This window comes from Pholcus phalangioides, unplaced genomic scaffold (genome assembly GCF_987345545.1).
Source record: "Pholcus phalangioides strain wild (caught in Gottingen) unplaced genomic scaffold, Ppha-v1.0 ptg000031l_1, whole genome shotgun sequence".
NCBI classification, from domain to species: domain Eukaryota; kingdom Metazoa; phylum Arthropoda; class Arachnida; order Araneae; family Pholcidae; genus Pholcus; species Pholcus phalangioides.
The window spans coordinates 7,764,375-7,791,935 of NW_028301621.1; the positions used below are offsets into that span (position 1 = coordinate 7,764,375).

Consider the following 27,561-nt stretch of genomic DNA (forward strand, 5'->3'; position numbering starts at 1 on the left):
AACCTAAGTGGTCTGATGGGGAATATATTTATAAAAATCGAATAAAGAACGATTGCTCTGGGGTATTTTTTTTATGAATTTTTGGGGAGGGGGTGTGGCAACCTATTGCCTCCACTGAAAAGAAATAAAGTCGAATTCAGTTATAACGAACTCCATCCAAGAGACCAAATCATACATGAGGAAAAATACCCGCGAAATTAAATTTTTTAAAACTACATTTCTGCATAACTTAAGAAACTGTAATTGCATAAATTTGCTGTTGTTTCAAAATCGCGAGTGTTCATATGCCATTCATTTCAATTTAACAGGAAAAACGTGATTTTAAACATATTTAAGACGGTCTTAACGTCATTTGGTTTGTGCTGATTGGTTTCTGTATGCAATCCAAGCAGATAATGTATTGGGACTTCCTCTAAGATTGACACCACATCTTTAAAGTTTTTTTAATCTATACTGTAATGCTTCCTATTAACTGCCCTACTACGTAAGCCTGCTGCTGTCCTACTACTGGCCTGCAACATCCCAAATAATTTCAATGCAATTTTCCTATCCTGCAAGAACAATGTTGTGGACATTCGAAAAAAAAATTATAAAATGGCGTATGACCACATTTAAAGCAATTTAAATCCGTTTATTTGAGACTCACTGCATCTGCTGATTTCTTAGAAAAGTGCAATAAATTCTCACGTAAGTCTTCACTTTGAAATGTCCATAACTGGCTCAATGCGTATCTTCGTATAATATTTTTTTTCCGTTATAACGGTATTCGTTAAAACGAGAGTCGACTGTATTTCGTCTCAAACTATTTTTTTACGTGCATATGCAGACTGCATGGGTAACAGGGCATATGCCACTTTACTGGCCAGCCGTTAGTCTTAGAGACATACCCAACTAGAAAAAGTATCCAAATCACGTGTCCAACTCAGATATGTCATTCATGTTGTAAGGGGTTGTCTAGTTATAAAATTAAAAAACAACTTTTTATACCATCCCCGTGTGCCAAAGAACCGAATTAAGAAGGTGTTGCTCTGTCTTTTCCGATGACAACTAAAATAATTTCACGTTTCTAAGAGCAATATTCGCCGAGATATGCGAATCCCAAAAAATGAGGAAATTTGGGAAAAAAAACAGCATTGTGTGCATTCAGTGTTTTGCTGACAGGGGGGGGGGGTCATAAATGACTGAAAATCTGCTTACGTAATACTTGAATGGCCCCTTATTTATATTTCCCGATGGGCTTGAAATCCTGATAATGAATCAATATTATGTTCACATGAACAGTTTTGTCACTGCGTTACGCAATGACAAAATCCGTATATACCGGGTGACTCGAAAGGTTACGCCGTCCGCCAATAGCAGTTTTTTTGTTTTTTTTTTTGGCTTGTAGCATTTTCCGCGAATTCACGATGGCACTAACAATTTTAAAAGGGAATTAAAATTAATTTAATACTTTAATTTAGTCTAGAATACTTTAAGAAATTCATTTTTAAAAATATTGTTGGTGCTGCTACCTGCTTTCAAAATTAGAAGTGCCTTATGTGGTGATGGCGAAGCTCAGGTATAAAAAACTAAATTCTTCATCCAGCTTTGCTCCTTAGAAACAAAGCTTATAAACTGACCTGAAAGATCAAAATTACAGTTCAGCAATTTTTTCAAGACCCAAAGAGACATCCAAAACAAAGGTCTTCCACACAAGCAGATGACAGGTGAGATCGTAAAAAGTGAATCTGTCCACGCTTCACTTTCTAGTAATGTGCTGCCATCTAACGTCAAATTTAAAAGCGACTCATGTGGTGATGAAGTTTAAAGTAAAAAAAACTATATTCTTTATTCCGCTCAGTTCCTTATAAACAAAGCTCATAAACTGAACTGGATATTTGAATTAAAAGTTCGGCTATTTTATTTGAGCATAAGGAGGCGTCCAAAACAAAGAGCATCGTAATGAGCAGACGACAGAGAAGAAGTCGGTTTGTTCGGCTCCCTACAAGCTAAGCTCACAAACAGAACTGGAAGTTTGAATTGCCAGTTCAGTAATTTTTTCAGGACACAAGGAGACGCCCAAGATAAGCAACCTGGAGAGAAGCAGACAACAGAGATTATATATTACAGGAGGGAGCATCCAGCCACCGCGACTGCAGCGACATCAAATGCAAGGAAATGACGTCACTCGGTCAAAACAAACTTCCGGCTTGGCAATTTTTCCATAGAAATGTACAGTTCGGTCTCTAAATATTGGGTTTTAAAGATTTAAAAAAAGGATAAAGAACTCATCTAAAGGTGAAAAAAAGATTAAATTATTTATTTCATTAATACTGGAATAATTTCTTTCATTAATTCTTGAATTTTCCTCTATCAATTCTGGATTTTCCTTCATTAATTATGGAATTTTCCTTCAATATATTTTGAATTTTCCTTCATTATTTTTTGAATATTCTTTTATTAATTCTGGAATTATTTCCTTTATTAATTATTATTTCCTTTATTAATTATTATTTCCTTTATTAATTATTATTTCCTTTATTAATTATTATTTCTTTCATTACTTCTGAAATAATTGCTTTCATCAATTCTGGATTTGTTTCTTTCATTAATGCTGAAATTATTTCTTTCATTAATGCTGGAATTATTTATTTTATTAATGCTGGAATTATTTCTGTCATTGATTCTGAAATTATATCTCATTAATTCTGGAATTGTCTCTTTCATTAATTTAGGAATTATCTCTTTTTCATTGATTTTGGAATTATCTCTTTTTCATTAATTTTGGAATTATCTCTTTTTCATTAATTTTGGAATTATCTCTTTCCTTCATTGTTATCGCTTTCATTAATTTTATTATCTCTTTCATTAATTCTTTCACTAATTTTGGAATTATCACTTTTATCAATGCTGTAATTATCTCTTACATTAATTCTAGAATATTTTCTTCCATTAATGCTGAAATTATCTTTCTTTAATGATGAAATTATAACTTTCATTAATTTTGGAATTATCTCGTCCATGCTGAAATTATTTTTTAATTTATTGTTTTAAACTCCTATTTATGCCATAAGAAAATAACGGGGGATCGTGTTTGTTTTCGCCGTGTCACGTGATGTTGCGACGAAAAATGTTGGGGGGGGGGCAGTTCTCAGCACTGCCAAGGCGGAGACCACTGACGTCATACTCTTTCCCGAGGCTTGATTTATATTTATACTGTTGGTGGTGCCATTTAATCTCAAAATTTCAGGCAACTCATGAAATGATGAGAGAGAGTTCTTTGTCATTTTTTGGCATGACATTTTTTTATGAGACGGAAATTTTGGTAACAAAAATTGTACATTTGCAATAATCGATTTTATGTAGAAAAAATAATTATTTCTTTCCACAAAAACATTCGGACAATATGGATGATCGAACAAATAAGTGAAAACACGGATTATGTGCTCTTCAGATAGGGTTACCAGATTCAAAACTGAAAAAGGAGGACGCCTGGTGCGAACCGTAGACGCCAGTGCCGTCTTAATGCATGCTTCCCCCACCCCGGGGCGTGCCCGAAGAGCCTCAAGAGAAGAGGTGCCTCAGAAAAACGAGACGTAGTTGAATTTTTCGAGAATTTTCCATGTAGGGCCTCCAAAAAATCCCTTGGCTCTGGGGGGGGGGGGCTATGATGATATTGCGACGACCACGCCTGTCAGCCCCACTCTTGTGTGGGGTCATGGAATTCCAGTACTTGGTTCCTTTACTTCTATTAATTTACATTAATTAAACAAAAACATTAATAAAAAATTCGAAAAATGATCAAAGTTATCGAATTGCAACGTATATTTGATAAAGAGATGATGACAAAACTTTATGTCTGTTCAATATGGTTCGAGCCACGATGAAGTGTCAGCAGGTGGACCACGTGCTAATTATTATTAATAATTTATGAATTTTGTGAATTTAATTTTTAAATGCCATTCCCCGTCTCAATGGATCGTGTTTGATTATGATCCAAACTATCAACGCGTTCCTGAAATAATGAAGAAAAAAAAATGAGTGTGATAGAATTAGTTCTTTTCGTGAAAACAAAATTTCCCCTTCAAGATTGATATTCGTAACTCGAAAAGTTTGTAAGTCGGGGAGCAACTACATAAAAAAATTTAGAGGGGGGCCGCAATTTGTTTGTTGGGCTCAGAAGAGAAAGAGCAACAACTTTCTAATTGGAAGTTAGAGGCCCGGGGGGGGGGGGGAGGAATCGTATAAAAATTTCATTTTTTATTTTGTGTACACTGTATTTTCATCCTCAAAACTCGTACAGGGTAATTTCTGGTCACATTTTGAGAATTTTTAAAATTAGAACCATACCACTACGACGAACGGTTGATGAGATAACGGCTGTAACAACACTCCAAGGGGAAACCATTGAATCTTATAATGGCCATAACATTACCAATAGGCAGGGCCGCAAGTAGTTGGGGGGGGGGGAGAGCAGGCGAGTCTGGTACCCCGGACGCATTAAAAAGGGGGTGCAGATTTAACCATTCAACCTATCCTTTAGCGTTACAGGAGGGGGGTGCCTAAATGAGTAGTTGCCCTGTCTAACCAAGTGCATGGTCGCTCATTTTGGTTCGAACAACCCACGGTTTCCGGATGCAACTAGGGTCATCGATTTGGGAATTCTCATTGACGAGCGGCTTAGGTTTTCTGAACATTGTTCAGCGGTGGTCAAAAATCGAATAGAATGCTCGGTTTCATTTTCAAAAAGGTCTCTTCGCGTTCTCCTAAAGTCATTCTTCCGCTTTTTCGAGTCTTAGTTCGTCCTGGACTGGAGTATGCCGTAAGATTTTGGAGACCATTCCTACAGAGGGACATAGATTGGTTGAAGGGGTGCAAAGAAGAGCTACGCGTGTCCTAGAGCTACGCGCGGGCTTGAGTTATGAAGAGAGACTTCATTTTTTGAATATGTTTACATTGGATGAACGCAGGTGTCAAGGAGATATGATCGAAGTGTTCAAAATTTTCAATGGGATGGATAGGATGGACCATGAACTTTTAGTACATCGCCAATCGACTGCCTTTACCAATGTTGATTGGTGAGGGACAATGCAAGGTTATGGTGTCGCAGGGAATTTTTCTCTAATAAGGTTGTTAATAAATGGAATAGCTCACCCCCGGAGGTAGTAAATTGTAACACAATTGACACGTTTAAAAAAAAAACGATAAACATGTTGGGGTAAATCGAGAAGCTCGATCCATACTTAGAGTAAGACAACCATAAGTATTCTTTATAGGCATTGTATAATATTTTATGTATATATTGTTTATAATTTTTGTTAATTGCATTTTTAATGGGGTTGCTGTATTTTTGAAACATATGACATCCATATTTTTATGGGCATCTTTTTCTCAGCCACCTCGTTGGGCGTTTTGCCTGTTGTGGCGTTGTATTTGTATTTACAGTAACTTGATGACATTGTGTCGTCTTCAAGCGCAGAATTTACATTGATTGAAAATAAATTTATTGTGCTTTTTTACTGTATTTTATTACGTTTATTTTGCTCCTTCGTTATTTTCATAAATTAAAAATTAATCAAATTAAATTGAAACATATTTATATACTTCAGACAGTTTTTGAATAACTATCTTCTAATGGAAAAACGGGAGGGGGGGGGGGGGGGTAGAAAATTATTCATGTTCCCAAGAGGGGGGGGGCATAGGAATGAGAAATGGTTGAAAGGGAGCCATGGACAAAAAAAGGTTGAGAACCACTGGTGTATACCATCGACGCGATGCTTGGGTATTATGCAGAATAGCCGGTAAAAAGTCATAAATTTAAGGAAATTTATCAAACTTACCAAAATACTCGGTGACTATGCATAATAACCAAATTTACCACATTTACCGAAATTCATTGCAGAAAGAAAAAAGGCAATATCCATATTAATTATGGATACATACATATATTACGTAAGTAAAATAACAATTCATTATAAAAAATACTATCCCAAGACTAATAATTAATTTCTTGTAAAAATCGATAATCGATACGCATAATTTCTAAGACACGTCACATGTTTTTTTCCCCACAATTAATTTGCATTAAAACAAAAAGATAAAAATCGATTTAATACGACAAGAAAATTACAAAAAATTTCGAATTTCCGATAGATGAAGCCCTAATAAGAAAAAAAATTTGAGCCATATTTATATATGGGAAAAATAAGTAAATTTTAAGATGACGAATGCAATTCATATCACGATAATTACTCATAAAAACTATTAACTAAAAAATAATGATTATTGGTGGTAAAATATCGAAAGAACTTTGGATCGGGGGTTTTCTGATGGGAATAGAAACTAGTGAATGAAGATGATGGAATATGACGATTCAACTGTGTGTAATATATTTTCACCCTTGCAAAATGCTCACAAGGGAGCCATTGGAAAATTGCTCTATCTCTTATTACACCTTTTCCCAAGGAAAAAAAAAAGAGATTATTATTAGTTTGTTCTGTCCAGTCGGCAATAACGAATGTCTCTCCTTCCCACGGCCGTAAATTTACGGGCAGGGAAAAATTATGGAGAGACGCGTAAACATTCGGAATAAACTCGAGAGAAAATATGAATTCCAACGCCCCTCCTAAAAGTAATGGTTCTTAATTAATACACACACACACACGCGCGGTGAAGTTGCAATTTGCTCTCTAAATAGTGAAATAGACTCTTAAATTCTCTTGGGTGTTGTACGAGTAATGTTCGGCTATTTAGCCGGCGACGGATTTTTAGAAGCCGTTTTTACTTCTTTCTTTTTTTCTGCCCTTGCCATTTATAACATATGCCAGTGGATATTAATATTTACTGAAAGAATCTTAAAAACGCATTCCTTTTGCCAAAATGTGAATTTTTACTTTTATGTGGGGAATGGTTTATTTCTGAATTTGCAAGAATTTTCTGAATTTGAAATACATTTCATGATGACAGTGTTGTAGTCAAGAGATTCTCGATTGGGGTCGCGTGGAATCCTATAGTTTTCCGAGACATACAGAGATGGTGATTAGAAGTACTCTGGATTAAGAAATACAATGATGTAGTGCAGTTAACATGGATTACCTTAAGTGTGTATGGATTGGATTTAGACGATGGATGTTATGTTTTCCAGACGATTCTCAGACTTTACAGACCAAGAATGTTTTCCAGGACAAGAAAATTTTTAGAGGAGATTTTCATTCTTCCATCATGTACATTTTCCAAATAATTTTTTTTTTTTTTTTTTGCTAAGGACATTTCTCAAGTGATTTACATTTTTCTAAGGAAAATTATTAAGTGACTAATAGACCAACGCAGTGTTCGCATCTAGATGCATGATTCATGTATCAAAATTCAATTTTACTCTACCGAATTCCATCGAAGAGTGAAAAATACTCCTTTAAGTATTAGATTTGTCTTTTGATAGGGTTATTTCTCTGTTTTTATTTTAAACACGTCCTGTTTTTGCAAAACTACCTCTTAAAATTTTGGAGACGGGTGACATTACTCTTCAAAATTATTTTATCGGATAACAGTGCAGTATAGTATCATGTAACATGTAAGTAACATCATTGAACTGGAGCATCAGCTTCCATTTATCATATAAAAAATACAATTGTTATACTTTTCAATAAATTGAAATTGGTGACCGGTTTTTGATTGATGAGCCGCACGAAAAAATAACAAAAACGTTGTGATATTACTAAATATTTTATAAGCAATAATATATTAGTTTAATTATCATGTTTGCTTCGAAGTTTTAACAGTTGTTGTTTGTTTGTGTGTTGTGAAAATATCGTTAGTAAAGCAGTTAGTTTTCTCTGTCTTTTAGAAATGTAATCGAAAAAAAAATTATATAATATATATATATATATATATATATATATTAGTTTTTTTGGCTCTTCAGTATATATATATAAACTAAAGAGCCAAAAAAACTGGTACAGGCATGCGTATGCAAATAAAGAGATATGGAACCAATCAGAGTACGTAGTAGTAGTAGATCAGAAACAGGTCGATTCTGGTTTTTTTTTTCGATTAAATTACAAAAAGGCTACATTTTGATTTACTATAACGTTATGTTAAAACACACAAGCCGCAACTGTTAAAATTTCGAAGCGAACTTAATAATTAAACTAATATATAAATGTTCATAAAATATTTGGTAATATCACACCATGTGTTTTTTTGCACAACACATGAATCAAAAACCGGTCACACGGTTGTGTTTCTTATATGATAGGTAGCAGCAGAAGCTGCAGTTCAATGATGTTTCTTACATGTTATATAATACTATACTGCAGTGTTATCCGATAAAATAATTTTCATGAGTAATTTCACTTTTTTTCTAAAATTTTAAGGGGTAGTTTTGTAAAAAGACCTTTTTTTAAGGTCTAAAAGACCCTTTCTTTAAGACCCTTTTCTTAAAGAAAAACAGAAATATAATTCGACTAAAAGAGAAACCTAAAATTTGAAGAAGTATTTTCACTCTTTCATGAAATTCAGAGCCGTAAAATAGAATTTCGATGCATGCAAACGCTGCTGTACTATACAGTAATTTTCAAAATTTTGGATAAAATTTTATTTTCACCCACCTAACAAAATATGGACATTTTAGTCTGAAAATGACTAAGAATGTTTCGGTGTACAAAGAATTTTTTGCAGATAAAATAAAAGAGAACGTGCCCTACCTGGGGGGGGGGGGGGGAAGGATCCCTGGTAGTACCAGTGTCCGCCAATACGCATCAAAATTCAGTTTTACTCCTATAAATTTCGTTGAGGAGTGAAAATACTCCTCCAAATATTCTAACTGATAAAATATACTCCTCTATTTTACGATACCCTTAAAATTTTGGACAGGAGTGAAATTACCCTTCAAGATTATATTTTCGGATAACACTGGACCAAGGGTATTAGGCATCGTTCAGGTGATTTACGGACCACGGATATTTTCTCAACGTGATTTCCATTTTTATACTTACGCATTTTTCAAGTGATTTACTATTAAGTCTATTTTTCAAGTGATTTACTATTAAGTCTATTTTCCAAGTGTTTCTGATAATTTTTACCAAGAAAATTTCCCAAATGTGATTTTTATTTTTCTACCAACATTTTCCTGGTGATTTCCTGATCAGTGATTTCCAGGTCTGGTGATTTCGGATCCTTTCTAGACCAAAGATTTCTCGAGTGATTAGAATTTTTTTCCATAAAAAATATTTTTTTAGGGGATTTTCATTTTTTTACTGAGGACATTTTCCAGACAAAGAGGGTTTTCCAGGTGATTTCTAGACCTTGGGTATTTTCAAGATGATTCTCTGAACTGATACTGTAAAATTTGTATAGGTTTCGCACATGAGCGTGTGTTCCGGTGCTGCCATAAATTCTGAAGATAAAACTGACAAGGAATGAATATTCCATGTGAAATTTGAATGTTGTAAAGTGACAGCAGGGTTTAAACTCACAAAATCTTAGAACCAGCCTTGGTATAGGAGGACGGAGGTCTTATCGATCTAGCCTACAGTGTCCGAACTCCGAACAGATTATATGTTAGATCAGACATAGCAGATAAGCATCGAAAAAGGTATTCATTTTTATTTCCCAACATATCGAGCGAAGAAACACATCGCTCATATACAGTGTAAGAGAACATTTAATCGTTCGATCCATGAACATATCCGGGGGGTTCCTTTTTCTCCTGATATGATCTTGAAAACGGAGAAAACGAACCGGATATAAAATGAAGTAGAGAAGAATTTCTTTTGTTTTCACTTTCTTAAGACGTGACCCGATACACAAGAGCAAACGTGAAATCAGATTGGATTGAAGGTGCGCGAGACCATCCTTTTCCACATTCCATTGGCTTCTATTCTCTCTTGCTTTGGTTCTATAGTCCTCTCTCTCTCTCTCTTTTCTTATCTTCTTCTTACTTCCTGGAGGAAGTTCCGTTCTTCATCCATTGTATTTCGCAGATTCAAAACAATGCTCATTTGAAAAAAAGAGAAGAAAATAGGAAGAGCAGGTAGAAAGAACGTGGGGCGAGAGCCATTGCATCGATTTTTGTGTCCCGGACGGAAGTAGATTCTCCGAGACATGAAAAATGTCCATTTTATTTTCTTACAGAAATTCTCATCTGACAAGTGAATATTAAGATACATTGTCCCGGTAATAGAGAGAAATGGCGGACGAATTGGATTCGATTCTCGGTAATTTAGCGCTTCGAAATAAATATACTCGATGTATAGGGAGAGTCCATTTCCCCCCCCCCCTCCCTTAAAATAAGAATGTTGATGGTGATTACAAAACATGGAAACATTTATGGCGCGGAAAGATTATATTATGAATAAGATGTATGAAGGATATGTAGGAAGCTGGGTGCTTGTGTGGAGATGATGATTTCTGGATAGAAAATTCACATCTGGCTCTACTGGGACTTGAACCACAGCCCTAAATCAGTTCAGGCAAGTGCGGTACCACTACGCTATAAAAGTCAATGAGAAATTTCTTTCTTGGAGATCATGTACGCCGAACGCTACCGTGCGATGGATGGCGACAGCAATCAGCTAATGGCTCGTAAATGACACACCGAGACCACCAGATGGTGATATATATACACGCAGAGAAATATGTAATTTACGAGCCATTAACTGATTGCTGGCACCGCCCATTGCACGGAACCGTTCGGCATATATGCACTTATAGTATAAATTTCTTATTGCTTCCATAGCGCACTCGCCTGGACTGTGAGAGGGTTTTGGTTCGAGTCTAAGTAGAGGGAAATGTAAATTTTCTTTATTAAAATCGTCATATCTACGGGAAAAAAACCAGTTTCTTGCTTATCTTGTATCAAAAAGTATGTGTTTGGAGAGAAGACATCTTTCTCTTCATAAGATAGATGAACTAAAAATTGGGGAAAAATAGATAATGTTTCTAAAAAATTGAAATCCGTAAATAGTCAGAAATTTTTATCTTTGCTCTCACTCGGTAACTAGGAAATTCCTTTTCTGTTATTGAGTGCCTCTATTTCATTTTGGAAAATATTGATGGCGTGAGCAACAACAATTAGCATTGGTGAGAATTCAATGCGCTAAGTGAGCATTTTTTTTAACTACGTGAGCTGCTAAATGCAATGAAACACGAAGGAAACTAGAACACATTGACCATCTTACGACATTCAAGAATTTTTAAACATTGGTAGCGATTCAAATTGTCCATAATCGACTGAGTGACCTGCTAAGCAGTTTATTGGATATAAGTGACAAGAACAGTTTAACCATTTAACTGCTATAATCACCAATGAGTAATGTCGTAAAAATTTAATTTTTAACGTAACACACACACAAATGATGCGACGGCTTAAAAAAGTTAAATGCTGTGATTTGCAGAGAAAGAATGATTTCTTAGTATGTTTTAAACTGAAATTAATTTTTTGCTCAGTTTAAGGGGTTAAAGGGGAAAATGACTGGGTACAAATGTTTTTGTGCCGTTTAGTTTTAAATAAATAGAGCCCGGAAGAGTTCAAGCCAAATGATCTAAATGCCTATTTTTGCATGTTTTCCAACTTTTTTTTGTGAAAACGCATTTTTTTAATTTTTTTTGCCGTAAATGCTTAATTTAACATGGTTTCAAGTTTTTTTCGTGATTTTCAAAGAGACCATACTCTGTAGAACATACATATTTTGAGCATGGAAAACTTCAAAGGACTTGATTTTTCTAAAATCTCCAACTCTTAGTATTAATTATTATTAGAAAGGTCCTCCCCGCACGCTTCTCTCGCCAACCTACTCTTATTTAAACACAAATAGGTGCATGTGCCTTAGAGATGGAAAACTTGGTTTTGCCCAGCATTAACTTTCCTTTGCCTGAATGGTGTTAAACATAAATGTTTTGTTCGCAGCTATGCGTGAGAGAAGCTGAGATAAATTAGAAGATTGTTTCTCCTATTCTTCACATAACATGTCTTGCTCACGCATTGTATACGTGCAGCTGACCGATCACTGTTTCAAAAGGTCATCAATTGACGTCTTGGCTCACCCAAGGCATGGAAGAGTTGAGATAGCTCATGTTGTATTGGGGATCATTTTATTTTTTTACGCCACACGTGCACTATTACTAAACTACTAAACCTCACATGAACTTCGTCCATATTCCTCTGTGGAATTTCTAACGAATTAGTACATGTTGGAATGTGCGTATACGTATTGTGAACCTAACGTGTGAAGTTTTTCATTGTGTAGCGCTGTCATCTGCCATCAATTTTTCTAACTATGATTGAAATGCAATGATTGAATAATAGTACCGTTGTAGGCCTGTTGCTCTTTGTGGCGAGACTTTTCCAAGGGGAGATCCACTCGTTTTTGCTCCTCGAAGTTAGGAAAACAACTATGGCAAGTTATTTTAGGTGTTAAGTATACGATTGAATTGATCAGAGATGCTGTGAGGGGTGAGTGACAGTTGCAGCCACACCGAGCCCTACTCTTGTAGGCTACAGGTCCGCATATGTGGTAATACGAATGAAAAGTGTTTTTTTTAAACTATAATTAAACAGTGGACGGAGTAAGTTCAACTGATTTTTAGCCAGTCTTCGGACACTTAATATCTAGTTATTTTTTCCTTTCTTTTACTAATTATAAATGTCTTTTTTTTTTTTTTTCAATGCCTATTTTGAGCATTTTTAGCTCCGTTTTGCCTGCCTGTTTTAACTATCTTTTGGTGTTTAAACATCCGTGCTGTAGAAATATACAGAATATTGAGGTTTTAAACACTACGAAGCCAAAGCAAATGAGGTGGGAGAGCCGTATGTTAAATACGCCGTACTGCCTAGCATAAGGGGAAAACTTGCTTAACATCTTCAGCAGCAATTACGAGATATACCATCCATGTTAATGTTTTTTATTTCGGCAATGGCGAGCTCAAAAGGCTTTATGAATTAGGCTTCTCCTAACAACATCTTTCTCCTCCTCCCGCAACCAGTACGCCCCTCGTATGATCAACTAGCAGTGGGCGGAATCAACTTATGTTCAATTTTGATAAACAACAAAAGTTTATTGTTCTCTCTCTCTCTCTGCCTGTCTGTCTGTGTGTGTGTGTGGGGGGGGGGGGGGAAGGAATCCGTCACATGCACAAATCGGAAAAAAATATTCTTCTCATGGGGAAAAGATGTGCCATTTAACAGAAGGTTCGGTTTCTTCCAGTGTGCCAGTTATAACGTGGATCCATAAAATTTGTAAAACGGCAGGCAGAGTTAAATACTGACAAGGAAAGGGTCCAAAAATGTCATCCTCAAAAAATTATGAAAAAATTAAAGTGCATTCATCTCACCCAGAAACACATAAAAACAAAAAACTAGTGGGGTTCAATTATTAAAGCAGCAAAAAATTATCAAAAGTTACAACAGTTGGTTACTCATCGCTTCTCGTGCTTTTCTTGGGCGATATGTATAAAAAAATTTTCTCTCTCTCTAGTTCCCCTTTTTGTTTTCTATTAAATATTGAGGGGAAGGAAGAATGGAAGGGGGGGGGGATAATGAAAGAAAGCGAAACAAAAACAAAATAGCATAATGCATAAGCAAAAAAATAATATATATTTTTAAGTTCAGCGCTTTTCGTCGCGCTGTCGACACACAGACACCACGGATAAACATTGAATGGAAGAGGTATCAGAGATATCTATATGGGAATGGCTTGACCATGTCTGTCACCTGATATGAAGCCAATGGCAACCATATCGTATATGATCTGAAGTCGCAGTCATGTTCGAATACTAGACAATTATTTAATCATTATGTTACAATGATTCTCCAAATGACATGGTTCATCATTTCTCCAGGAGACATTCACTGAGCCGTTGAATCAATTAAATGAATTTAACCCTTTTACGTACGGGCTTTTGGCTGGAAATTTTGGCAAATTATAATTGATGTACCCTCAGAAACTGGTATCTTTATTTATATTCAGGAAATAAAGGGAGGGGAAAAAAACGATAAATGGACCAGTTTTTCGCATTCCAATTAATGTAGATTCTGCTTCGGAAGTCACTTGCGAAAAAATTCCATACTTTTAAAAACGCAATATTTATTCAGGTATTTGAATTTTTGGTGACTAATCGTTGTGTTGGCAAATTTTCATTGGCATGGAAAACCTTTATTTTCAAGGACTGTACTCAGATGACCTCAACTATTGTGTTTATATTACTGTATTTAAAAGGAGATAATTAGATAAAATTATTTTTTATTGTAAAAAAAATGTAATTACATTATCTTTTCAGGACCAAGAAGTGAAATGACATGACCTTTCAGGAAGAAATTTCCATGACAAGAACTAGTCAAAATGGCGAATTTGAGTACTTGGTTGAATCCACAGTGTGTTAAGTTAAAAAATAATAATTGCAATAAAAACATGGTTGCGCACAAGATGATCCGAATGGCAAATTAAAATTTGATTCAAAAGCACGTTTTCAATGAATAGACGACTTCTTTTCACCATGTTATGTTCATTGAAGAGGAAAATCTTTTCTGTCAGTTCATTTAATGCGCTCCATTTTGTATTTTTAAAAATAAAAATAAATATTGCTGAAAGATTTTTGTGGGGAAATTGAAGAGTTTATATCCAAAAATGGGGAGGGGAAAAAAATGCTTTTCTGACTCACTAACGATGTCTTAATAAGTAATTTCTTAGAAAAGGTCCTTTTATTTGGTATATCATTAAATTCTTTTTCTTCTTTTATTTATTAATTCCTTAAAATCTCGCACTTTCTCATTATGCCGATTCCGAGAACTCTCCCCAGAAAACTTTGCTTTATTTCCATTTTAATGGAGATTTTCTCTTTATTTTTAAGAATTTAAATAAAACAATCTAATGAGAAAATTAATGGTTGGTCTGGAAACTTTTCTTCGCCTTGAAGCCTGATGACACGGAAAATTAGTGTAGCCCGTTCGGATTCCGGGGGGTAGATAATACATTCGATTGTATTAGCAGATGAAGAGGACATTTTATTCGAGAGCTTTTTTTTTAGTCAAGCTTCATTTTCTTCTTGTTTTACTTTATTTTATAATTAGAGTCTTCATTAAACCATCATCATTAACAGGAAAAGCTTATTTAAAAGCGAATAATCTCTTTGTGTTGTTGAATTATTTTGTTCTTTTTTTTAAATCTGTGTATAGCTAGGCTGTGGATTCATTGAATAAATTATTTTTTGGGGGAAAAAATAATTTGATTAATTTCTATGGGTGATAATAAACATATTAATTGCACACGCGAACAACAATGGAAGAGAGAAAAAAATTAGTGGAACATGTTGCGATCAACGTACGAGGGGTTATTCCTCAAGTTAATTACGAGAGTTTGGCAACATCGCAAAAAGTGTGACATTGGATGGCAGGGAGATTTATCGCCATATCTGAGGATAATGATCCGAATGTGTGTGCCATGATGCTATCATTCTAACAATTTTTTACACGTATGGGTGGGATTGTTTGAAGCCAGCCTGAAAGCAAAAGGCTGCTTCTCCCCTGACTTCCTGAAACAGTCTCGACCGTGCATAAGCCTATAAAATTTACTGCATTTGAACCACGTACCACCGAGATTTAACGATGGATCTCTGCTGTTTTTTCACACCTTGATGACAGGAAGCGGATGACAGATTTTGTTTCACAGGCTTCCGGCCTCTCCCGATCCCTTAAACATTTCCATCACACTACATCAGACATAAGCTTTCAACCAGGGGTCCATAGGCTTATATGAAAAAATAATTAGTTCACTGAAATACATTCTAATAACAGGTTCTGTAGCATACATTTCAATGGAACAAGGGGGGCCCGTGGCATACATTTTATTGGCCCAAAAAAGGAGCCCATCGTCTTCATTTTATAGAAAAAATGGATCCATGACTTTTATTTTATTGCCATATAAGGGGTTCGTGGCATGCAGTTTATTGGAATAAGGAGTTCGTGGCATACATTTTATTGGCACAAGGGATCCGTCTCATTCGTTTTATAGAAAAAATGAATCTATAAACATTATTTTATTGGCCGAAGGGGGTTCGTGGCCTACATTTTATAGTCGCAATGGAGCCCGTGGTCCTTGTTTCATTGGCCGAAATGAGCCCGTTACATTCATTTTATTGGTCGCAGTGGTGCCTGTCAACTATTTTATTGGCACACAAGGCGTAAGTGATCTTCATTTTATAGGCGCATAGCATCCGTAGCCTTCATTTTATTGGTCGAAGGGGCTACACGGCATACATTCTATTGACCAAGCTGATCCGTGGCCTTTATTTTATTGGTCGAAGGGGCTGCATGGCATACATTCTATTGATAGCATAAGGAATCCATGGCGTTTACAGGGACAATGTGGAACGGGGGCTATTTTATAGCCACAAAGGGTACATGTCCTTTATTTTATACTCACAAGGGGCCCGCCCCTTGGCTAGGTACAAAGGGTTCATGGTATGCATTTTATTGCCACAAGGGGTCAGGGAAACACAAAAGATTATGAGCCCCTGCATTATATAAAACTCTGAAACTGTCAACGTGGTTGAAGGCGGTATCGTTTCATTAAAAAAAATACGAACAAAATTAAAAAACAACGAAAATTCAATAACTTGATAAATTAAAAATCAAATGAGGAAGAAAGTAACGCTCACGTGCTGAAACTAATTTGATTAGCACGGCATCCTGGTCATATCCATGATCATGAAAAATTCAATAAAGACTGCTTAGAAGAATAATAACGCGGAAACATCGACAGAGGAAGACGCATTTGTTTCCTCTAATGAAGCTCCTAATTTTGATTTATCATTCTCCGTATCCCGTCGGATTCACGTTTTTTTTTGTCTAACTTCCAGTTCCAGAGTCGGTGTGTTGTGTGTGGGTGTGTGTTGATGAATATATATTATTAGCAACGCGAGATCGAATCAAGATAATAATCATTGTGCTGTATCCAAAGTTCGAAATAAGAAATAATGAGCCCAAGATGAGAGTGGTTTCAGTGATCCGTGAAAAAAATATGTGTATGTATCAGTCGGATGGGAAAATTAAAATCAAAATAGTCCACAAAAAAAAAAAAATCATAAATCCAATTTCTAATGATATCAATGTAAATATAAGCTCTTATCGACGGTGAAGCGCATTGCATCTACCATGTTTGAATCGAATAATTTGCCAGAATACCAAGCGCACATGCATGGCCCACTTACATTCGTTGGGAATTGGAAATTATGAGATCAATGTAGCATTGACAGTATACAGGGTGCATAGGTAACAGGGCGTATAGTATTTTAATGGCGAACCGTTGATCCTATAGGGATACTATATGATTAAGAAAAAGTATTCACATAACGTGTAGTACTCAGATATGTCATTCATGTTGCAAAAGGGTTGTATCCTTTCCAAAATAAAAAAGTTACTTTTATAAGAACACGCTGTGCCTAGAAACCCAACTAGAAAGTTATTGCTCTCTGTTTCTTCTGATGCCAACTAAAAAAATTCCACGTTTCCAAGTGCAATATTGGCTGCGATATTAGAATTTGAAAAACGAAGGAAAGTTGGGGAAAAACAACATTAAAAATGCGGATAAAACGATTTATCCGTATTTAATGTGTCGTTCATCCGGAACGACACATGATGTGATCCTTATGGTGAAAGCCAAGAATAACAAGTGGAGAAGAGAGATAATCATGTTTATCATCGGAAACGGACCCTTTGCAGCGAACCTTCGCCGTTTCAAAAACTTCTGCTGAACGCTGGATAGCGGCCTGGATAAAATGGATACTCAAAAGACCGGAACTATCCCAGTAAAGGCCAAGCTGATAGGGAGCCCGGATGATAATGAAGGAAGGGTGGACTCGGACACCTCGGTGGCCTCCCAGCGATCAGCTAGATCAGCACCTGCTAGACTGACAAAGCAAGTGTACACAGATCCAGTCGAAGGCGGAAGGATAGGACCTGGAACTTTCGCAGAGTCATTAACGACATGAGTTAAGTTCCCCTCTTTTGGGTCCCATTTTAGGGCTTCCGATTTTTATTTTTTGTAATTTTGCATTGACACATTGTCAATTGTATTTTTGAATCTCGATTGAATGTATATTTCACAACGATTGAATGTATATTTCACAACGATTGAATGTATATTTCACAACGATTGAATGTATATTTCACAACGATTGAATGTATATTTCACAACGATTGTATGTATGTTGTCACGATTGTATGTATAACGATTATCGAATGTATATTGTACCTTACGAAAGGGAGCCCCCCCCCCCCGATCACCCTCCTTGTCTTTCAGAATTTTCTCCGACACGACCGTGCCCTCCGGGGCAATGAGATATAATCACGTAAGCGACAGAGCCTGGTGCTGAGTCTGTTGTGGTCTGTTCAATGTGACGTAGGTCAGAGGTCTGCCGTAAAGTGAGGATCTGATTGTTAAGAAAAACGGCGTAGAGGAGACAGCTATCGGCTGTAGAGATAATACTGACGTCATAGTGTGCAGTAATGATGAGCTGGCCTGTATCTTTCCAGTTGGTATACATAGGTCGAAATAGGTTCTCTCTCAAATGCCTATAACAAAATTTAATGATAGTTTAGTTCATCACTTTTCACTGATTAGAATACTGTTTTGGTGCGAATGTCAGATTACTCCAAAGTGTGATTGCGCTATGATTATAGCAACAGGAAAAAAGGAAAAGAAACCGAGTGGTACCATTATGGTGGTGATCAAGTATTCTAAAAAATAAATCTGTGTTTCTAAGTTTCATGTCGATGCAAAAATCTTGATATGACGTCGTAGCGTACGAAAATCATCGTAAATTTTACAGTTGATTAAAAAAAATTTGAAATTTTTGGACGATTTTATTTCATTGTGTGGAAATTAGGCAAAAATCACCATTCACTGAATTCACATCAAACGCCAAGAAATAAATCCGCGTTTAAAGATAAACTGTAATATAGATTTACGCGACGCGGGCTGTAGTCTATATATTTCCCTTTATAGTGACTTCAAGTGAATTTAAGGGGAGCATTTACTGAAATGGAATTCACGAATCGATATCGAATGGGCAGAACCAAGAACACGAACGGCCGTTTCTCATCCTGTCAGAGATAGACAATAATGGAGAGAATGCTTTTCACTTATGTGCTTAATATTATCGTCGAGAATGGACTGTTTGAGAAATGTTGAATTGAAGGACAGCGTTGAGAAAACAATCATTATCTGAATAGAATTTGAAAAAAAATATATTGATAAGCATCGATACTTACCCAGCAACGACTATGAAACAATCCAGCCTATTCCAGCTGTCACTCATATAAGCTCCTTTGCCAGTGATGCCCATGGCAATGGTCTTGATCATCATCTCGATCGCGAAGAAGATGAAAATGAGATCATCCAGAATTTGAAGTAGACGGCACCGGCTCGTCGTGCACACCTCGTCGGCGCACGGCTGGTACATCCCGAGGGTGATGCAGTTGAACAGGATGGCGGCCATGCTAACTCTTTCGAACCACGTGCACGACAAGAGTCAAGGAAATACACGTCACAGAAATTTATATGCATACGAATAATTAGAAATAACTTCAATTATTTGATATTCAATTTAAAATTTCATTTCACATATTTGTCATCAATCATCATTACGATTGATGGTAAATTGCAATCATAGCAAAATCGTTGATCAATATTCGAATCAAATATAGAATACCAGTTCACGCATATCAGTTTCCATAACACCAGAACGGCCGGACCAGTCATTTTTTGACAGTTTTGATTTTTAAAACGCTATAATCTCGACAAGTATTCAAAGTACACACTTTATTTTTTGTTACTTCATTATTTCTGTATTTTTCTCTGTGTACCAAAATTTGAAAATATTAAAGGTTTTGTGTGGAAGATATCGACGTTTTATAACTAGAACGGCCAAGAGCAGTCGTTTTGACTGCTATGTGTAAATTGTATGTTTTTTCCTTGTGATATGCATTGACGTAAACTTTTGCTTTCAGGTTTTTATTCCCTATCATTTACCTGATGACATACACAACACAACATATATCCAGGAGTAAAATATCAATAAGAAATAAAATAATATTTGTTTTGCATCCTGTGTTACTGGGCAATCTAAAATGTCTATTGGCAGGGAAAGTATATGTATCCACAATCAAAACTCTCTATATTATTTAGCTATAGCCTCTGTTATCAAAGCGGAGAGTTTTTTTTTTCTGATCGTTCACCTGGCAAGCTCAGTTTTTGTTTTAGTTTGACATTTCATAACTCTTCATGTCACCATCTACTTTTTGAAAGTTCCCTAAGAAACAGATTCGTTGAGAGTGTGTACAAACGGCTGTTAATAGTTTTCATCATTATTTCTCTCATTCACCCATTCACCGGTTCAATCATCTGGTCACTCACTCACCCTTTCACTTGATCTTTTATACGGGGGGTGGGGTTACTCACTCACACAGTTACTCATTCAATCTCTTACTCATTTGGTAACTCACCCACTCACTCGATCACTCATACGGTCACTCACTCACTCGGTCATCCATACAGTCAGTCACTTGGTCACTCATAAAATTACTCACTCATTCACATTGGCTTATTGGCAAGCTTACCCAGCAACTGTTTTGGTCGTTCATATATTCACTAACTTTCCTCAATCACTTGGTCATTCACCCATCGGTGACGAACTGTTAACGGTGAATTGTTTGTTGGTGAATTTTTCCAGCGGTGATTTTTCCGTCTCTGAATTTTCCAATCAGTAAATTGCGAATTTGAGAATTGTTGTCGGTAGTGAATTGCTGGCGATGGATTTTCAGTAAATCATACTTAAATCCAGTCACCGTCGATTGTGTTAGTGGCATGTAAAGTTCTATGTAGTTTTTAAATTCGATTTTATCTGAATTTTTCTGTTTCAGGAATTGTGTTGAAGATTGCTGAGAAATGTAAACCCCTACACGAATAGGAATTGGTTCTTCCATGATTCAGATTGTTCTAAGTATCAGAAAAGAACTCTAACATTCAATAAAGATGTCAAAAACAGGAATTTACAGAAGAGATTACTGGATAATAAGTTTTTTTTCATAATTTTACTTTTCTGAGATGCCATGGAAAGGAAAATGTAATCTTCTGCTACAATAGAAAAACCAAAGCACCGTTCCTCCATGAACCAGTTGCATTAGACATTGAGCTACAGAGACAGTGATGACTTCAATTATCGAAAGTCTCTGACGGAAAGGCACGCCCCCTCGTGTTTTTGTGAAAAAAAGCACAATTATCCTTTCTGAAATAAAAAGAAGTCAGATGAAGGAAATTCTGCAATGTGTGTGTGTATGTGTGTGAAGAATGGAACTCAAAAAGGAAAGGAATAAAAGAAATTGTAGTCGTACCAAGGTGAACATCTGAAACGAGGAATTAGAAAACTTACTAAGGGATTGTGTGTGTGTGTGGTGTACGCGAATTTTCCAAAAGACACATTTTCGAATTTTTCAATTTTTAAATACTATAAAATGTTTTGCGTCCAACTGTATCAAAGTTTTTGTTCTACCTGTTTTAGAACGATATTAGGATATTTTAATATTAATTTCTGGCAGGCATTACACATGCTAATGTTTTCAACTAAAATGCTATTTTCTCAAAACCAAGTTTTTTTATTAGATAAGGAACATTTTTTTCGAACACCACTCATTCAAAAATATCTCGAGACTTTGTGTGTTTCTCAACACTATGGTGTTACAAACTTTAACACGAAGATTTTTTATTGAAATTATTTAAAAAATATATATATTTATCGCACAAAATATTGGTGATTTTTGAAAAAGTTGCGTGTTGTTGAAGTTGAAATTCGAGAAAAAGATAACCAGCAATTAAAATCCTAACCGCTCATACGGAATTGTATAAAAATATGCACAGTATTTGAGAGAGAAAAAAAATCGAGTGTCTAAAGTGAATGGAAAATTTTTAAATGTTCCTTAAAGGAAGGAGAATTTTTCCCGTAGGAAAGCATGGGAAACCAAGATCGTGCACCGACCCCCTTAATAGTTGGTGAGATACAAAATTGATCACGTGCAAATATTCCCAGTTTCTGAGGGGAAAACAGAAGATACCTGTAGTTGCCGCGAGGCATAAAACAAAAAAGCAAAAAATAATCTTGCAACCTGTTAAGGCCCCAAAACTTAAACTAATTGTAGCCAACAAGGCACAAACGCGATGTGAAATACCTACAGCTATAAAGCAAAGGAGACAGCTATTAAAAAAAATGTGGCGAAAACTCGCAGCTGACGAGATACAAGAATTGGAAAATTCGCAGCTACCGATTACCAATTTACCAATTGTTGCTAATATCGCCGAAAAATCGTCAATCATTGCCAAAGGTAAGTAAAGTGCAAAAATGGCAGCCTTATAAAACGATTCCGAAAAAGTCGAAAAATTTCCAATAGTGGGAAATGAAGCTAGTGAAGAGTGAGCTTGGGGGGGGGGGGGAGGATCGCTCTCATCGCTCTGCTGAAATATGAAAAAAAGGTCTAAAACATGAAAATACGCCTCAAATTATAAAATTATGAAAAACACTTTAAAATTATTTAAATCATGAAAAAATGACTTGAAATTACGGAAAATCATGGAAAAAATGCTGTATCGCGTAAAAATAGCGAAATATACAAAAACAAAAAAAATATATGTGAAATCATAGAAATCCGAGCTTTGGTATAATTACAATGATTGTTTCCTTATAAATCCGTGAATGCAAGCTGTTCTTTGAAGAAAGTCTCTCCGCAGAGAGCAGGCAGACCTCCAACACGGTATTTTTACATAACAGGAAAATTCAAGCATTTACCATCTTCCCTTCAAAGTATGGAAGGCAGCCAGCACCAGCAAAACACGAAACAAGAACAACTCGGATAACGTTAACATGATAAGAAAGACATTTTTCCGGTTTTGAAACAATGCATAATAAGTTTTTTCATCGCCTTACGATTTAATAACTAAAAATTTCACAGACAGCTGTAATAAAACAATTTCATTTTTCAAAACTGTGGGACCATAATAATTGCAATGTCGTAGCATTATTTAAAAAAATAATAATTACTCAAAGATCAAAATGAAGCCGACGTCCAAATGACACGAATAATTTTAAAGTGCATTTATAAATACAAATACAACGCCACAACAGGCAAAATGCCCAACGAGGTAGCTGAGAAAAAGATGCCCATAACAAATATGGATGTCATACATTTCAAAAATACAGCAACCCAATTAAAAACTAAAATTATAAACAATATAAATAAATATGATAATGAAAATACATGCAAAATACTTTGTTGATTCAATTATTTCAAGAAAACTACATAAAATAAAACTGAATATCAAGTTCACTAGGGTAAAAGAGAGGAAAGAAATATATTGTCAATTGTATCGGTACAAAATGAGCATTTATTTTGTATAAACCCTTAAGATGGCGTGACTAACTACAATGACTCAGTTCTCCCTGAGTAAAACTACTCTGTGCGGCGTAGCATATGTGTGTTTCATGCCTGTGTCAATCGTTTCAAGAACATTCTCCCGTCAATGTTTTAACCTATAAAAAAAATACGCATTCGTTTGAATAGAAGTATGACGATTGTCATGGAAATTCGTGTCGAAGCACGAATCTTGGATTCATTCTTGAGCATTTTTAATAAAATAACTTTTTTTTTCTACTGAAAAATATTATATAGATTCTCTTATAAGATTCAGCGCTCACTTGAAATATTGTTTTATTTCTTCTAACAGCAGACATAGAAATATATAGTAGAAGTAACATAAAACTTTTTGATTTTGATAAAGTTTATTTGATTATTAATGAAATTGATAATTCACAAATGAATGGTAATAATGAAATGTCGTTTTAATTATCTTATGTGAGCCTACAGCGTCATAGCTGTTATTTTACGTATGCACACACATATTTCAGCACTAATTGGACCGGCACTCACATTTTTTGTGGCTGATGCATTTATCGATTCACGGTGAATGTAACGACAGCAGTTCATCAACGGTGAATGCAATCTCACAATTCATAGACCCAAAAATATTAATCAGCAATTCATCGATAGCAAAAAGTGATAATCAATCCATCGCTGCAAAAAAAACATTCACACTCAGCAGTTCGTAGGAGAAAAAAATTCGCTCAGCAATTCAACAGAAAATTCACATTTAAGTAATTCATCGATAGAAAATTCACCCTCAGTGACGAACCATTCGCTCTCAGCAACTCGACTGAAAATTATCGCTCTTCAATTCATCATCAGCAATACATCAACAGAAAATTCGCTCTCGGCAATTCATAAGTCACTCGAAAATTCATTCTTAGAAATTCATTGATGGAAAATTTGTTCCCAGCAATTCATAAAAAACATTCGCTCTCAGAAATTTTTTGACGGAAAATTCGCCCTCAGCGATTAAAAAAAAAAATCACCCATTGATAGAAAATTTGCCCTCAGAAATTCTTCGACGAAAAAAATCCACTCCCCGCAATTCATCGACGCACCGTTAGGATGATTCTGTGAAAGAAAGTTTGTTGACACACCACAATTCACCAACAAGAAATCACACAAGGTAATGATATATATACGTTATTAAAAATTTATGAGTGTTTATAATAAGTTATCAGCCACTATTATAACTAACTATTAATGCTTGTTTACATGCAAATCCGCCTATGCTGATTCCCCTCCATACCATCCAACCAGCTCGTCTGTATTGTGACCTTTCACGAACAAATGTGGGGTTATTTCGAGTGCCCCTGTCCCTCCATACCAGAACACGTCGGGTGTCACACTCCAGACTGAATCGGGACTCGTCTGTAAACAGCACTTGGTTCCAATCATGTTGCTCCCAATCTCGATGTTCAGCAGCCCATCTTCTTCGGGCCACACGCTAGCGTGGGGTCAACGGAATGCAGACCATTGGCCTACGTGCATAGAGCCCTCCCTCATGAAGCCGATTACATACTGTTTGGCTGGACACCCTTCGTCCTGTTGCCAAGAGCAACCGTCTTTGCAGCTGCGTAGCATTCTCTGTTCTGTTTCGACGGGCTGTTAACCGTATATAACGGTCATCAGTTGCTGTAGTGGCGCGTGGCCGACCTTGCCCTGGTCGACGTCCAACATTTCCTGTTTCTTGGAATCGATTCCACAGCCTTGCAACAACACTTCTGGCGACTCCAACAGCGTCCGCGACACTACGTTGTGTTTGCCCGGATTCCAGTCTGCCTATAACAAGCCATGCCATGGATTCCGGTAAATCACCTTGTCTCAAAAAAAAAATACTGCGCAATCGAATTTCACAGTTACGGCAGTAAAACAGACGTTTCTGCAACATCCCGATTTCTGCCCTTATCTCCTTTTTCTGGTTTTTGACGTCATGAACTTTGATTTGCATATGAAGTTTTCTTCTTCCGTTTCCTGCTAGGCTTTAAATTATGGATGATTCATTTTATGTTACTTATCGGTATACATCTTTGCGTAATTTTGTTAAAACCATGTGCTCCCCTAATTGTTTTGAGCAGTATAGTTGAATATTTCATCGACGAATTGCTTTTGGTGAATGCATGGAACCTTGTGGTGGTTGTTCAATTTTAAATTATGCGTTGCATTTTCTAGTTTAAAACCAGATTTTTGAATTGGTGATTATTTGCATTTATATACACGTAAAAAATCATTGAAGTATTGTTATGATGTTTACCAAACACAATAAAAGTACAGGATGATTATAATTAAAGTTCATTTTTGAAAATGCTGTAAAAAACCATTGGTCTGAATGACATGATATTTCACCTGAATATACATGAAATAATGGAATTTTGTCTGGCAAAAGAAAAAAAAATTCGAAAATTGAGATAGATGGCGTTGTACTCGTCATAAGATGAAAATTAAAAGACGTGACCGTAATAAAGATCGTAGAAAAGCAAACAGTGATGAAACCATCAAGAAAAGGATGTGGTAAATTAGCTGCTACTCAAGAAATGTTCAATATGCTGCCCATCGTTTTCTCCTTTAAGCCGAAAGCACACAACAACATGCTTCACAACAGATCACATCAGCGGTGATGTGAATGTGTTGCGTAATGCGGTTTTTCAACTCAGCTAAGTTCGCAATCGGACCACTGTACACAACATTTTTCAGATGACCCCGCAGCCAGAAGTCACAAGGGTTCAGGTTAGGGAATTGTGGAGGCCAAACCGTTGGAAAATGGCAACTGATAACTTTGTTGTTGCCAAAATGGAGATTCAACAGTTGCTTCACTGGTGTTGCAATATGCGGAGGAGCGCCATCGTGCATGAAAATTGTGCTATCCACACATCCGCGTTGTTGCAGTGCTGGAATGAGCTGGTTGCGCAAAAGAGATTCATACCGTGTCCCATTGACGGTACAGGTTACAGTACCCGAAGAACATATCTCCTCGAAAAGAAAGGGCAACGATAAACGCTGTCATGAACCCGCACCACACTGTGACCTTTGGAGAATGAAGAGGCAATGGTTGCATTTGGAACGGATTCTCTCTGGCCCATATCCTGCAATTTTGTGTATTGACAGAACCTTGGAGATGGGAATGGGCTTCGTTTGTCCACAAAATGTTCCATGACCATGCATGGTCCACTTCCATCCGAGCAAGAAATTGCAGGGCGAAATGCTCTCGTATTGGCAGGTCCGCAGGAAACAACTCTTGAGCATGCTTAATTTTGTATGGATAGCATTGCAGGATGTTTCGTAAAATTTTAAGAACCATGCTCATAGGCATGTGTAAAGTTCGGACAATTCCCCGAGCACTGCACGTTCCCAAAGCACAGCTTGACGCTTCCTGCAATATTGTAGCCATTTGCTCCACTGACGTCGAAGCAATTGCTTTTCTCCCTCTGCCACATTGCACATCAAAAGAACCCGTCTCTCGTCGAATTTAGCAAATCATCTTCTTTAGATCGTTTGCACACATCGGAATAGAGTCTGCAGATAAAAAGTAGAACCAGTATGGCAAAACCAATGCCAGCTTCAGAAGCGGAATCAGCACTCCAAAATTATTCCAAAATCATTGAAATATTTTTGGAAATAACTTACTATATTTTATTATAACGCACAGTTTTAATGTGGTTTATACGCTGCAGATGCATTACTATTGAGAGAGAAATTTAATTTTCATTTTATCTCAAAAACTAGACGTGATGGAATTTTTTAATTATTCTTTCAGTAATTAGCATCCAAAATACTATAAAAAAAACACTAATTAGTTTCAAGAATTTTTTTTCATCTCGCAGACCTGTGTATCAAATTAAAGTTCCATAATAACAATATAATCAAATACTGTATTTTATATACGGGATGATTATAAAAAAACTATCCCGACATATGGGCCCCTAACTATCATACCATTCACAGAAACTGAATGAAATTTTGGCATAAGGTATTTTGAGGTATGCGGTCAAGAATGATATGGAAAACAACAGTGTCACTCTAACAGTTACGTTTACAGTGAGAAAATTTCGAAAATATCAAATGGCAACACCAAGTATTGGAATACGATCTCCATACTGAAAAACACTAAATAGCGTTGG

General features: G+C 36.1%; 1 protein-coding gene across 2 annotated transcripts in view; it reads right to left on the reverse strand.

The window, feature by feature from the left end:
• Positions 1-27,561, reverse strand: part of LOC149067071 (voltage-dependent T-type calcium channel subunit alpha-1I-like) — a 313,211-nt gene that overhangs the window by 117,526 nt on the left and 168,124 nt on the right. For both annotated transcript variants that reach the window (XM_089252945.1, XM_089252946.1), the window contains exon 2: positions 19,244-19,489. In XM_089252945.1, coding sequence (XP_089109071.1) covers positions 19,244-19,489 — 246 coding nt within the window. The remainder of the gene's footprint in view (positions 1-19,243; positions 19,490-27,561) is intronic.